This window comes from Lepisosteus oculatus, chromosome 6, assembly GCF_040954835.1.
Source record: "Lepisosteus oculatus isolate fLepOcu1 chromosome 6, fLepOcu1.hap2, whole genome shotgun sequence".
Taxonomy (NCBI): Eukaryota; Metazoa; Chordata; class Actinopteri; order Semionotiformes; family Lepisosteidae; genus Lepisosteus; species Lepisosteus oculatus.
The window spans coordinates 43,001,325-43,017,048 of NC_090701.1; the positions used below are offsets into that span (position 1 = coordinate 43,001,325).

Consider the following 15,724-nt stretch of genomic DNA (forward strand, 5'->3'; position numbering starts at 1 on the left):
GTTAAGGGGTCTTAAATCTTAGAGCTCCTAGTCTTTGCATGTTTTCTACTTCTGTTACGTGTAACGTTAGGGTTATTCATATCCAAGAAAATGTTCTTCTGAAAAGTGTACTTTGGATTTTATTTAATGAACTATTCACAGTAAATCTTCTTGTATTTTGTAGTTAAGGTGGTTAAAGTGTATGACTAATCATCCTTACATATGTATGGAGTATTTGATCATTTTTAAATTCTCTCTTGACGGGATACATATTTAAAGGCTTATAGATGTATGCACTTAGACAAGCTTATTACAGTTGACATTTTCAACACTAACGTGATGTTTCTAGACGATACGTCTTAAACCCCCCTGACAAGAAATTTACAGTTACTTTATACAATACCAAAATAAATGGGCTTTTCAGAGATACAGGCTTTAGTCTTTCTTCCATCTAGACAGATTATGTGACAACTCAACATGATCCTACATGATACAATTATTGAAAGTGTAAGATCAACTTGTAGTTCTTTCCAGTTGCCCTGTACTACTCCTATTTAAGTACCGTAGTATGCTTCATATGATATTTCATCTATCTGAAGCATTTACATAGTAAAAGTAATTGTGTTATGTAATGCTTTTCATCTCAAAGGATTCCAGATTGCTCTACATATAGCAGGGATCCCACTACATCCACCACTAAGTACAGCCCCACCTGGGCCAACCCCTCTACAGAGCAGAATAGGTCGAGAAGTGAGAAATTGCTTCACTAATTGAATTCAGGTGGAATGTAGGCCAGGCTTTGCAAACTCATACTGTATATGTTTTTAGCCAGGACACAGGGGCTCACACAAATAATTACCAAGATCATAGCTTAACAGTGTCTATCCAGTTTATTTCAAAGCTATTTGCCTTACTATGACAGGAACAGCCTCACAGTTGTAGGGTAGGACCCCAATATTATGAAGCTGTGATTTGCACCTCCATACTATTAATATATAATATAATTGTAATGGGGTATAAGAACATAAAATGAGAGGAGGCTATTGGCCCCATATATTGTAGCTTGTGTGGCTTTTTAGTAGGTCATTTATTGTGCAGTATTTGTTTTCCCTGTTCATGAGGATGACATCTGAGAGTGCTATACCATGCCTCACTTCAGTTTGGAAGGAGTTGCAGACACACGTGGATTAGTTCAACCAACAAGTGAGAATGCAAGTTAAATGGCCCAATTAATTTAGATTTTCCTAATTCTTACATCGACAATAATTTACCATTTCCAGCTGCCATTCAATTCGGCCGTGTTTATTTCATCATCTCTGAACCCATTGCTGTTGGTGGCTCTGTGGCTAAGGATCTGCGCCTGTGACTGGAAGGTTGCTGGTTCAAATCCCACAGCTGGCAGAGGAATCCTACTCTGTTGGGCCCCTGAGCAAGGCCCTTAACCCCAGCTGCTCCAGGGGTGCTGTACAATGGCTGACCCTGTGCTCTGACCCCAAGCTTCTCTCCCTGTCTGTGTCTCCATGGAGAAAAGCTGGGTTATGCGAAAAGATAAATTCCTAATGCAAGAAATTGTATAGGGCTAATAAAGAAACATTATCATTGACACTTGGCTTGGAATTGGATCCTTGTTGCATTTCTTTTTTAATGAGCTGATTAAATTGAAGTATTTAGTATGTTATCAAAGGGTAAAAAGTAAAAAGTGTATTATTTTGATATAATTGTAGTATTTACTCCTGGCATTCTTTAATGGGCCTTCACAAAGTACACAACATAATTCAGGACAATTAATACATTGGTCACCAAAAGTTGCTCAAGAGGCATTTTCAGTTATCATTAGTCCTGCTGAAGCAACCTGTCGAAAACGCCTCACGCATTGTTTTAATAATACAGCTAGGCATTCAGCCAACCAACATCGATACATGTCAGTGGAATTAAAACTCCTGTTCGAGCATTATAATCTGTTATAATATGTATTACCCTTAGGGAGCACAACAAGCCTTTTTTCTCATCACTCTCTTTTAAATCGATTATCTTGCTGCACAGCGCTGCACTTTTGTTACAATACAAAAAAAAAATATCTAAATCTCTTTAAAAAAACCAAGGTTCAAGAAAATGTATGGCAAGGGACTGATACTGAGGTTAGGTCAACTGAAACGGACTAAAATATTAAATATTTTATATTTTCATCCCTGTGAAGTTAAGTTAGTGGGAATCATCAAGGCGTGACACTTACATTTGTTACATTTCGCAAAACCACAGCCTGAGCTTTCTCTTTCATTTGGCTCTGTGGCACAGTCTTTCTAATGTGGAAAAGCACTGCTGTTGTCACACAGAGTAATAAACAGAAAAGTAAAAAAATGGAAAGATTACCTCTTAAGCAGTCAAGCCTACGGTCTCCAGGTGTGTTGGGGTGATGAGGCAGTCTGAGGACGGGTGAGGGACAGGATCAGTGTTGAATTTGTAGATCATAATTTACTGACAATTCTGAATGAATTTGAATCTATATGGCATTTTCAAAGAATCCTGTGTGAAGCTATAAATACAAAATTGATTTTTCCATAATAAGTATTAGGCACAAGAATATAGGGAAGGTTTTCATTTTTTATTTCTTTCTTTCATTCTTTTTCATTTTTTAGGGGTTTGTAAATAGAAGTGGGGAGATATTATGTATTGTTTGCTCTGATTCCTTGCTATTAGTTAATAAGGTATAGCTAAAACAAACAAAAAAACATTGTTTACTGTACACTTTCTACTGCTTGCCATATGTGTGTAGTTATGTGTTTAAATATTCCAAAGGCAATATCAGACTGGAATAAAAATGTTATTATTAATTTTGAGGATGTGAATGTTCCATAAAAAATGTTTTTGACATGTGTATACTAATTAAAATCCTAAATAACCCTTTACTACAAAATATAATGTAAAATGGATCATTCTAAGTAGATGACCTTATCAAAACTATGATTTCATTATTTATAGATAACCTACAGTTGAAAATTTGAAAACAGAAACAATCATGAAACACCAACAACAAAAAAAGTGAAAAATAAAAATAAAAAAAGATAAAAACCCCAGCCTTGTACTATACACATCTGAAACCAGCTAAAATACAATCTAGAAAAGACAAACAAATCTTCAGTTGCAGCTCTGTAAGATTTGTTGATGCCTTTACGTCATCACCTGACCATCTGGTTAAAACCTGGAAAAAGTGCTTAAGTGGTAAATAACTGAGAGCTCAGGTGGAACTCGAACTGGAAGACAGCTCACTAATTTAGGATTTAATGGCTGCATATGATTTCAGGGCTTATGGACCATAAATGGTGAAACATCAGTGTTCATTGATTGTGGTTACAGGAGTGAAACAAAAGGAGTCCAATACCACACAAATGTTTGATCTCATGGAGCTTTGGTCTGACTTCAACATGCTAACTAGTACTGAGTGCTGAAGTAAGGCACAGAGTACAACTGATATCAGTAGTGATACTGTACATGAAGTATCTTACAGAGTACAGCTGATATCAGTAGTGATACATGAGTATCCCACAGACTACAGCTGGTAATTCATGTATCACTACTGATATCAGCTGTACTCTGTGAGATCCTTCATGTATCATTACTGATATCTCAGAGTACAGTTGACGTCACTAGTCATACATGAAGTATCTTACAGAGTACAGCTGATATCAGTAGTGATACATGAAGTATCTTACAGAGTACAGCTGATATCAGTAGTGATACATGAAGTATCTTACAGAGTACAGCTGATATCAGTAGTGATACATGAAGTATCTCACAGACTACAGTTGATGTCAGTCACTAGTGATACTGCTTGGTTAAATTGGGGCTCTATTAGGAAGAACAGCCTTGGAATGATCCATCTTCTTAGATCCATAAAATTGACATACAGTACTTTTGATTTTTCATCTATTTAATGTTCTAATTTCTATGCAGATGTACACTCAGAAGCAGTAGGTGGTCTTTGCGGCTGTCATTGATCATGGTGTTCCCTTTTGCATGTTATAGGAGTGACTTAGCTGTAGTCCATTCATGCCACTGAGTACAGAGAAGAAAAATATTCCCTCTGGATTTTGAGCTCTATATAACACCGCTGTTAATTGGCCTCATTAAATTACAAATGAGGTATATACATTTTTTTAAATAGAATATTTAATCAAAACTTAAATGCTGAAATTAATGTTTTTGTGGTCTAAATAGTATTTAGACTCTTTTTTAATTCCATTAAAATGTGACATCACTGGAAGACGTTTTGCAAAGCACTGTATATAATCATATCAGTATATAATCAGTGTATATAATCATTCTCATGTTTTTACTGCAGGATTTTATAAAAACCATACAATATTATTTATGATTTCTTTTCCTCAAACTAAAATCACTGTACATAACGTGTAATGCACAGCAGAAGCAGAAAGTGGAAAAAGACTCATCAAATTGCCTTTGTAACGGTCCAATGTAAAAAGACATTATACTGTACATTAAAACCTTGGAAAAAATTAAGGTGCTTAAATGAGATTTCACAATGTTTCAAAACATAGTGTCGCTGATGGATTTGTACTTTTAGTTAGGATGCAGGCTGTGGAATCCTGAAACCTATTTAGTGTCTTTGAAGATACCCTAGTAAGAAAGTACAGTTTACTCTTGATGATATAAAGGTGAGTATCAATATTTCTATATCAAATTTTCAAAGCAAGGGTCTTATCTTAGCGATTCTGTATGGGTAGATTCCCTTGTGATGTTCCTAAAATGCATTTCAAATGCTAAAACAAGGTCAAAAGTAACACCATGGTTTCTAATGTCCTTCAAAGGCTTGATTTCAGCACTGCCAGCAACAACCCTGAAGACACCAACTTTGCAGACTGATGAACCTGTGAGCAAAACGTGTCATGGTTTATCTTGAGCAATTTCTTTTACATCCATATCTTAATGTTAGACAGAAACCTGTAATGCATAAAAACAGCAGCAGGTCATCTGATTTTGCACTCCAAATTAATCCGTCATTAGAATGTTGCAGTACAGAACCACATGCAGCTACACAATCCTGCTTTTAATGGCTTGGATTGTGTTTATTCTGTTTATTCCTAACAGAAATCAAAAATGAATCTGAGGCTTCATACATTCTTCAACATTAGATTCTGCATGTCAGATTCAAGTCAATTAGTCGCATATTAATAGATTTGCCAATTTTTTAAATGTTTCTCTTGATGTTAAGAATGTTTTTTCAATAATTCTGAGGTCACATGTTAAAAATGCTGGAATACAGAGCGATCAACTCAGAATAAATACAGCTTCTTTAAAACTATTGCATTGGCTTTCCAATAAATACACTTTCCTTTAATGTTTAATTTAATAAAGCTAAAATTTGCTAAAATAACAATGCAGACTGTACTAATAAAGGAAAACAAACATGATTAACTGCCGGACTGTGCTGGCCTCTTGTAGGGAACTCAATCAAGATGCTTGTGGAGAAGTACTTTCACAACCATTACTAACACAATAAGTGAAGTTTTTTTTTGCCTTGTTTTTTAAAATTCCCGTTGAGGTAACACTAATTTTCACCATTTGAAAATGATTGTTCTGACAAATCATTATCTACATATTGTTTAGGTTTGTCCTTGACTTTAAGTGCCATACTAAAAAAAAAAGCCTTCAGCTGGAAATCTCTCAATTAGTTCAACTCTATCTCCCCAGCTCTCTGGGGAACACAGTGGAATACAGTAACTTGGAACGACTGAGTTTATTAGAACAATACACTTCATGGAGTTTAATGCCCTGACCTAGAGAAGGAAATAATCATATTTTTTAATAAGCCCTGTGCTGTGTGCTATGAAGTACATACATGGAAGAAAGACAAGAAATGTGAAATAATGAAAGGTTTAAACAGTGCTGACAGTCCATTAGTGTTCCATTATTTCATTAATCTTTGTCAAAAATATAACTTTATACACCCATAATTAAGACACATTGCTGTAACGCTTTTTATCCAAAAGCCTGGCCCATGGGAGAGCCTGCAGGCAAAAGGGGATCTGTGATTCACCTCTGAGGTGCTTCACACACCTGGCAGCTAATCGGCACCTACAGCCCCACCAAATAGAGACAGAAAGAGAGAGATCACTCTATTAGCCATATACAATTTCTTGCATTGGGAATTTGTCTTTTCACATAACCCAGCTTGCTCTCCATGAGACACACAGGTGGAAAGAGAGAAGCTTGGGGACAGAGTGCAGGGTCTGCCATTTATACAGCACACCTGGAGCAGCTGGGGTTAAGGGCCTTGCTCAGGGGCCCAACGGAGTAGGATTCTTCTGCCAGCCATGAGATTTGAATTAGCAACCTTCCAGCCACAGGGAGAGAGCCATAACCACAGTGCCAATGCTCTGCTCCAATAGCAAAGCAGATGGAGAAGGGAGAAATTTTAGCCCTGATTGTGATTCGAATATTGGTGGTTTAAATTAGTCCCTTATTTTAGTCATCTCTAGAGGGCAGTAGCTGTTACTTAGGGTTCGCTGCAATGGAGAACATTTATTTTGGAGCTGTGGACTAATTTCAGAGTCATGTTTGTTTAAATTTGTCTTTAGTTAGTGAAGTAGTTTAACTAAATAGCCAATATGTGGTTAGCTGTATGCTAGCCATGAGATAAAATCCAGTTAGTACACTGTTTTCAGTCCATTGTAATTCACCTAAAGGGTTTTGAAGACTATTTCCTTTTGATTGAAAAGTATACAGTACAAAGTACAAATGCCTATTTCAAACTAAAACTGCAATATTCATTATCATATGAGAAGGGGTAACTTTTAACTATGCACAATATACAGTATACTGTAGTACGTTATGCAAAAGCATAGGGGTGGACTTGGTTATACTGTGAATTTGGCTGTTTGCAATAGTTATCTGCAGCAAACCCTCTCGAGTGTTGAGTCCTACTGTACTATATTGAGGTAGGTGACCTGTGGGGGAAAAATGATAATGACTTTTAAAACACAGAAAGACACAGCCTGTAAGAATCAAATCCTAACAAAGAACAATAGGTTTTATTTTTGGTCCTACACTTAATTCCTCTAGGATGGAATTGTGGGCCTGTGGGAGAAGGAAAAGACATGGTCTGAGCCATCTTAAAGCCTGAAGGACAACAGCAAGTGTAATTTTGGTGTTTCTCCGGTAAAACAATAAACAGTTCTTTATTTACATGTGCAACCTATTGCCATATTAGTATCTTCGTCTTTATTATGATAAAGCTATTTTTTTTTGTGCTCAAGCTCATTTGCGTTTATTCTCTCCCTTCAAGATATTCCAAGTGTTTAACTATTGCTCTTTCAGGTTCTCTGTAGTTTCTGTATCATATTTGTGATCTGGGAACAGGTTCCAAACACTGAACTGCTTGCTTTACTCCGAAATATGCTACAAATGACTTCTTGTTTCTGTATGTTCACCTTCAGACATGATTTGGAGATGTTTGGGCTGCTCTTTGTTCTAATGCGTTAATTATGAATACCAGGATTTTGTGAGTTTGACACAAAAGGAAGATCCATGGATGTTTGTTATTTGTTTATGTGATATGCGTTTTCAATATTTTACATGATATTCTTTAATTTCAGATGGGAATATCTGCTGTTAACTCTACATTCAAATCAAGTATACCAGAAAATGCTGATATATTGGTTGCAGTTGTATATTCAATATTTGGTAAGTATACCTTTTAATGTACCTTTGTACTAAAACACTGTACACACTTGTGATACACCTGTTGTGGGATGTCATAAAGACCCCCCCCACTTCCTGGTTTTAAAATTTACACCTGACCAATTGTCTCACACCAACCGGTCATGTGATTGATGACAGCAGGTCATTCTCCACAGCCTTCTGGGGAATGGAGTTCAGACAGGTGTCCCCATCTTGTCTGCACCTACCTTCCTCTCCCAGTACTGTTACTGCTACAGAAATGTTAAGTTAATATTATGCTCTCTCATGGAGAAAATGATGGTGATACAATACTTAAAAAATGTACTAAAATAATGCTAATGCAAAATAGAAATGTGAAAATCTGCAAGAAGTATAATGATTATTTTAAATAAAGAACCTTAAAGAGGACAGAATTGTGTATACTAAGTATTTTTATATGGCTTCAAGGAAGGGGATAAATGTAAGAATTTAAATTAGGAAAAACTCAGCTGAAATTGAAAAAAAGTCAGTACAGACAAGGATTATCTTATGCTGAAAAGCTAGTGGTTGAAAGTTTAGAAGCCTATGGCTATTTTGCAACCAAATCATCTTGCTATTTTACTGCTGAATTCAGCTTCAATTCAATTGTTGCCATATCTGAAGAAAGGTGTATTTAGGTACCTGGTAGTATAGTGGCGAAGACCCTTTTAGCCTACGTCCGCCTGGAATTTCCTCCCCTTAAACATTTTGTTATATCTCTGCAGCAGAACATAGCAGGAGCCTGGTTCAGGTCTTAAATTAAAGCTTACCCCCTTGGCTTTGAGTGTGAACAGTGAAATTTCTTATATTTCTTAACCAAGATAGATCAGCTGATTCCGGTCATCAATGTATCTCACACCTAGCACAGCTAAGTAAACATCTCCTTTCCCTGAAGCTTCCAAGAACTAGAAATGTTGACAATAGTCAGGTGCTGACCACTGTCCATTAGATTGACACCACAACAGCCACTACCCAATAACAATATATACACCGTACAGTAGGACAATTGTTTATTCACTTGACCATTGTGTACATAAATCATCTTTTAATATTTTAATTACAAATACAACAGAAGAAAAAAATGTACCTAATTACACACATGATAGGAAAGGAACACTAGTAAATTAGAAAAGCTGAAAACTATGAGTAAGCCATTCTGCCCATCAATCTCACTTCGTTGCTTCTTGGTAATTTATTGTCAAGTAGCCTTCTTTTTTATGAATCACAACACTATAAGCAAAGCAGACAGAAGTGTTTGGAAAAGGATTTCAAGATTCATCTCTTTCTCGTCACAACAGAACTTGGACAGTAAGTGATGCTGGATCTGGATTAACAGGGTGAATTATGGAAGCATTTCAGTGCAGAACCTGGGGTTCATTCTAAATTTAGAGAGGCAGACATCTGTTGTATGTGACATTTCGGTAATAACTCTACGACAGGGATAACCTGTGGCAATGTTTGAATTGAATGTTGCTGCATAAAGGCTTCATAAGAGGTAATGATATCTGGTTTATTTATAGTGCTTAGTATGATGTGAAGTTACAACAAATGTCCTGTTTTATTCACACGTTATGTCTTTTGCACATGTCCCTATAAAGCATCAAGCACGGGATTATAACATTTTATGTAGCAGTTATGAAGGGATAAAGCCATTATGCAACAACATTCAAGTAGAGTTTTACCAAAACAGCCATTGTGTTATGTGTGTAAACATTTTCCATGGGTTCTGACACATGTGCAATGATCACTTCTAAACACCCATTTCTGGTGATAACAGATAGTGACTGGAGCTGCACTCTGACTATAAAACCTTTCTGAAAATGTACTCTGTGTGTGTCTTCTTGGATGTTCTTCAGAAAATGGCCTTTTTCATACCAAACAAACTCATTTCAAGCCTTTGCTGCACCATGCTGTGACTTATTGCATCCTATACATCATTTATGTGATGGTCAGATTCCTGCTACTGCTAATTCTAGCAACTACATCCTCAATGGCAAAACAGGCTGAAGAAATATTCTTCTGCTACCTGGATTATTATAACAACTGTTTTGCCAGACAAAGGATGCAGCAAAATTAAATCTACAGTCATCCTGGTTTCCATGTCGTATGTTCAAGGAAGCTCTCTGTCAAGATGTGTTTAGAGGATGGTATGCAGCAATTTCTCCAAAATAAAATACGTCCAGCTCCAACAGATTTACAGGTGAAAAGCAAAGGGCACTGAGAGCAGGATAGTGATCCTGGAAACTCCTATTCATAATCTGGCAAGAAGGTGATCCAGCCCTGGGCAGGGGCAGAGGAGCATTTCAGCAGCTGTAACTGTGAGTGAGCATTCCGATTTCAGATCCGTTCTTCTTCTGGAGAGGGTGTTCAAAACATAGTCTGCCTCATCGTTTCTGATGCTTCCAGCAAACTCATGAAACTCTGAGATCTACTGTTCAGGCAGTGAACACCCAGTCCTGTACATCGCACTGCCTGTACATTGACAGTGACATTATTGCCCTGAACATACCTGACGACCTGGGAAAGGGGCAACTCACAGAAAGTGGAATTGTCTATAACATTCTTCGTAATTCACGGAGCTGCATTTTCTGTCTTTAATGGAATCAGCAACCACCTTCATGAGCTCCCTGTTGCAGTTAATGACAATCTCATCCCTCCAGGTTGCCTGTGTTCCTATTTGGCTATTTCCTCATATGCAGCTAAACCTGATAGTCATGAGAAAATCAAAGACAGTTCTTTCAGAAAATTTTGCGAAGCATTCTGGAAGTTCCTCTTAATGAACGTAACAAATAGATGTCCTACAAAATTACTTCAGTAACAGATCCATTCTGCAATCACATGTACTGTAGAATAGATTTCTTTGTTTTTTTGTAGTTCTGAGCATAGTCTACAAAATAATGCATGATGCAAATGCGAGATGTCTTTTCCTCTTTTATTCTGTCGTTTTGTCTTTCTTTTTTGTTTGGAGCATTGTCCACGTGTAGACGAATAATGTGTGAGGCGATTTGCGAAAAGGGTAGAATATTTGTATTTTTGCATCTGTCTTATATTTAAATGGGAGCTGGTCCAAGCTTCAACAAAGTGAAGAATGCAACAATAAGCAAGAAGTGTGTGCAGAGATGTGTAAATAGCAAGTCAGTAATGATTGGGATTTAAAATAGAAAGGTAAAACTGGCTTTGTTTATCCCAACCCCTTCCTAACTTCAATCAAGAACTTCCATTTCATTATACAATGTCATAGTACTATTGATCAAGGAAATCACCCAAATTCATTTTTCTTCTCTTTAGAAATGAAATAATTCCTTTTTTGCGGTTTATTTCTGGTGGAAAAAGTGATTAAGAGATTTCCCCTCCTAATCCCTGTAAGAGAGTTCTTGTGGTTAAATTTAAATTTAAGCGTTAAATTATTTTATTAGACCTTTAGATTTAGATTATGCACTTGAGGACGTGTGCTAAGATAGCAGGGCAGCCACTTGAGCAGAGATTTCCCACTGCTCACGGTAAGGGTGTGTGGAGACTGGCTGTGTTACTATCTCTGTTCCCTCACGTGTTCTGCATGAAGCATACCAGTTCAGGCCCTCTGTGTAGACTTGCAAAACAAGAAATTCTTTCATCCCATACTCAGTCAAATAACTCATCACCAAATTAGTTCCCAATAAAGCAGTAATGGTTTTTGGACACGTGCAATCGGAGGTATGTAAAAAAGTGAAGGGGGGTTAAGGGTGATAGTGGGGGGAGAAAATTGATAGGGCTCTGGTGTAGTTATGTGGATTTAAGTAGAAGCCGTGTGAAATGAATGTGTATAGGTGAATCTCTGTTACTGTATGTATACTGTTTGCTTGTTCTGTTCGTACAGTATGTGTTTGTAAGTTTCTCTGTATGTATAACATCTGCTTAGATACAAGAGATTTCTGATAAATTAGACAGTAAAGAATGATCATATTTGTATCACATATGCGTCTTTAATCACATTAAGCGACAAACTGTATAAACATTAGGCTTTGCCTGTTCACCCATAGATGGGAACTAATGTGAGACAAAATGAATGTGAAACAGAGCAATCTAACAGCCCCATGAAGACAGCTAAAGGCATTAAGAACCAATCAGTAGCACAAGAAAATTAATTTAATAAAAGAGTAGGGAAATATATATAAATGGAAAGAAAGATAAAGGGAAAGATATTAGTTTTAGGAGGAGTAGCAATTTATTTGTAGTAGCTGAAATAACCCTCACACTGTTTAACTGCACCTGAGATATCCCACTTTACAAAATAAAATTATTGACTCTGTCAATCTTAAACATTTTATGGCTTTTTTGATGTATTCATTCATGTCTAATTTTAGATTTTCTTGGGCTGCCTTCATCTTGCATTAGCTAAGCCCCATATTTAAAATACTACGGATACTGTATAAACTCACACATGATGAAAGTCCTTGATTCTAAAGCATTAGATTGCACCATTCCTAACTGCAATGTATAGTTAAAAGAACCAAGACTTGTTTGTAGATGAAGCAATATTTTTCCTTTTCTGGGCCTTGAATTTATTTTATTATTTTAAAATAAATGTTATGTAATATATCACAGTGCAGCCCTGAATGTGAATTCCACTACAAATTTACAATTAAAAGGAATCTTTGCAATTACATTTTTTCTCTCTAAACTTAATGAATTTACTACATTATTGGAATATGATGTTACAGCAGAAATCTTAGCGGAAGGAGCATTTTTAAAACCTTTTCAGCTGCTGGGCCTTCTGTTCCATAACCTTGACTGCACAAGTGCTAGAACACACTCTGTATTTGATCAAAAAGGAGTCTGAATATAATATTAAAAACATGAATATTAATATCTCAAAACAACTCTACTCATTTAAAGAGTCAATAAACTGTACATCTTGGCAGGCCCTCTCATGAAGATCCAATGGATATTACCATTAACCTTAATGAGAACAAAGTATGCCAATACATAAGTATGTGCTTGAAAATGTGAATTTACAGAAATATTATTCTATATCAGGAGATGCTACCAAATGGACAAATTCTATATTTTGTTTTATGGAAATGATACTCAATACCTTTACCTGTTGCAATGCACTGCGCTGGTGTATTGCAATGAAGAAGATGGGGAGAGCAACACATTTATAAATCACAAAGTAGCATGAGTCCTATATCATGGTCTATTTATACTATACTGTTTGGGGTTATCATTTTGTAAAGAGTAAATATATACAGAAACATATTTCTAGCTCTAATTATATTTTTACTTACATTATAAGCTCTTGCCTCAATGCTCATGTTTTTCATGCCTTGCAAAAGTATTTAAAGTGTAAAGTCATCAAAATGTTTGCTCTATATTCAACTAATTCAGGTTTGAGCTGAAAAAATGAATATCAGACAAAAATACAGAATGTCATGATTTAATTGTGGGTATTTCTGAGCATATATGTTTAAACATTTGAGAATAACACCATGTGTTGTGTTGTGTTCCCCCATTTCTGGTGAGGATATGTTCTGGGACAAATTACCCTAAAGTAAATTAAAGTAGTATAAAACAACATGTGTTTGCAAATCCCTTGCACACATCAACTGCATCAAGCCTGTAACCCATTGGAATTGGTTTGTTCTTCTGAGATGTTTTTCCAAGCCTTTGCTGTAGCCATTTTTAGTTGCTATTTGTTCTTGGGGGTTTGTGACTTCAGTTTGCTTTTAAACAAGTGAAATACAGGCTCAACTGGATTTAAACTAGGAGACTGGTGTGGGCAGTTTTTCCTATGGTTGGCTCTGTGGTTGCATTGGCAGTGTATTTTGGGTCATTGTCTTGAAGCCGACCAACGAATCTAGAGATATTTTCTTGTACACAGGCAGACAAGATGTTTTTATACACTCCTGAAAGCCATTCTTTTGCTACATTCATTAGTTACATCATCAATAAAGACGAGTTTGCCAGTTCCAGAGGCAGCCATGAAGATGAAGTGGTGTTGTATACTTTGGATCATCTGCAGTTTGTTCCTTTCTCCACACTTTCTCCTTGCCATCACTTTCCTAGAGGGTTATCTATCCTCTGCCCATAACACCTTGTTCCTGAGCTTGATTATACTGTACAGCAAAGATAACATTTTTTACTTTACTGTCCCAATACTTACAGTATGTAGTGCACTGCACCTACATGAGTAAAACCAACATATGGAATAAAAAAAGATTTCAGTTAATGAGAAGAAAAGGAAGTTAATGCCTCTGATATCTGTCAAGCTGTTTAGTGGATATTTTTTTCAAATGCGAAAAAGCATCCTTAAGCCACTGTTAACTACAGCTGATGAGCAACATCATTTCTGTTAGTAATTATTGCACTAATTAGGTGTTTGTACTGCCTTCTGGTGGAAAGCATAATTTATCTGGTACCATGTTGCTAATTAGAGTTTATATTTAATTGCGATCAGCGATAAACATTCTTGTACGTGGGCATGCAAAAAATCCAGCAAGGTTTTTATTCTCACTCATTAACAATAACGTGCATCGCTTTTTAATTTTTAGCACTGGAAAAAAAGAGGAAGGAGACTGGAAGTCAGTCAGTTTGGACCACGTGATGCAGAAATGCATCCCTTTCCCCATCGCAACATTGTGCAAAGCCATTGTGGGTGTCAAATCTGTCACATTTGGCGTGGCTGTTTAGTATGCATGAGAGCCAGCACACAAGCTTTTCTGTATCACAGCTTTTAACGGGTGGTCTTCTCATCAGAGTATATTCTAATCTAGGTCACTTGCAGTCTTCCTACCATAAATCCATCTGTCTGCATGAATGATCCAGTAAGCATGCTACCATGGTTAGAGAAATTCGCTGCCATGCTTGGAACATCATTAAAGTCTTCTGGGGTAAGTGCAGTATAAATCATATACATACTTACATCCCTCTGCCATCCATGGATATAAATAATCCTGATTACTCTTAAATGTAAGTTAGAAGAAGCAGAAAGTTTGTGATAATCATCGCCAGGTCAAGTGTCTGTGTGGAAATACTGCTGCTTCCACATTGGCTGATGAATCTGCCTTGTTCTTCTGTTTCCTTTTTCATTTACGCTAACAAAATAGTCTAAGGTACCCAGAAATGTATAAACTCATGTACCCCCACAATATCATCTTTTTGTGAAGGTTCACAAACTCCAAACATGGCTTGGAGGTCCAAGGTGCTCTGTATACCCTACTATGGGGGGTTTCAAGTATAACTGTAATTCTTGAGATGTTATGTAGTGAATGTTTATTGATCAATTTTCGCTGTGAATCCTTTCATTACAATGCGCCAGTTATAAAGGCTGGGTGCAGTTTCTCATTGTAACAAAGGAAAAAAAGTTGGATTCCGACTGCATTTGACGCTTTGAATAAACAAAAATAAATACCACAATGGTTGAAGTAGTTCAGGTGCATCATCTTGCATAGTCTGCAAAGGTGTAATTAAATACTATTATGTAAAAGAACATATTTCTCCACAAGCAGAATCTTTGCATGAAGCTGAAGTGTTCTTTTCTAATAAGAGTGTATGTATACAGAAACAACTGTATATCTAGAAGGTTAATCTTATGTAAAGTTTAGAATTTGAAAAAGTAAATGGAATTATATGCTGTTTTTCAAATCTGTTTGAAATCTTTTCTCTGTTTACATCATGGTAAATAGCTTGTGGACTGTTGATCACTGCACATACATTCACAATCATAACTTTCAAAAGTCATGAATTAAATTTCATTTTTACTAATGTCAAACAAAATTTTGCTATGTTAAATTATTAATGCTATATTTGACAAATATAACTATGATGGCCTGCTGGGCACAACTTAATAGAATCTTTTAAAATAGGCAGTCCCAGGACAACAGACATACTGTACCAATACAGGCATTAGGGTAAGAGAATAGTGTTCATTACTTTACAATACAGGGAAAATAGTCACTACAAACCAAAACATCAGAACAAAAGCCTGAGAGCACCTTTTGTGCTCCTGACTGAACTTCTTCAGTCCCTGACTGTTATAGCCAGACAGATA

The 15,724-nt window shown here is 36.4% G+C and overlaps 1 protein-coding gene across 2 annotated transcripts in view; it reads left to right on the top strand.

Moving 5' to 3' along the window:
• opn7a (opsin 7, group member a) overlaps positions 1-15,724 on the top strand; it is a 59,658-nt gene that overhangs the window by 16,357 nt on the left and 27,577 nt on the right. The window contains exons 1-2 of one of the 2 annotated variants that reach the window (XM_015339538.2): positions 7,598-7,680; positions 14,448-14,564. In XM_015339538.2, coding sequence (XP_015195024.1) covers positions 14,513-14,564 — 52 coding nt within the window. In that variant the 5' untranslated portion in view covers positions 7,598-7,680; positions 14,448-14,512. Of the gene's footprint in view, positions 1-7,592; positions 7,681-14,447; positions 14,565-15,724 lie in introns of those variants that run through there. The other variant, XM_015339535.2, reaches the window with a different exon arrangement.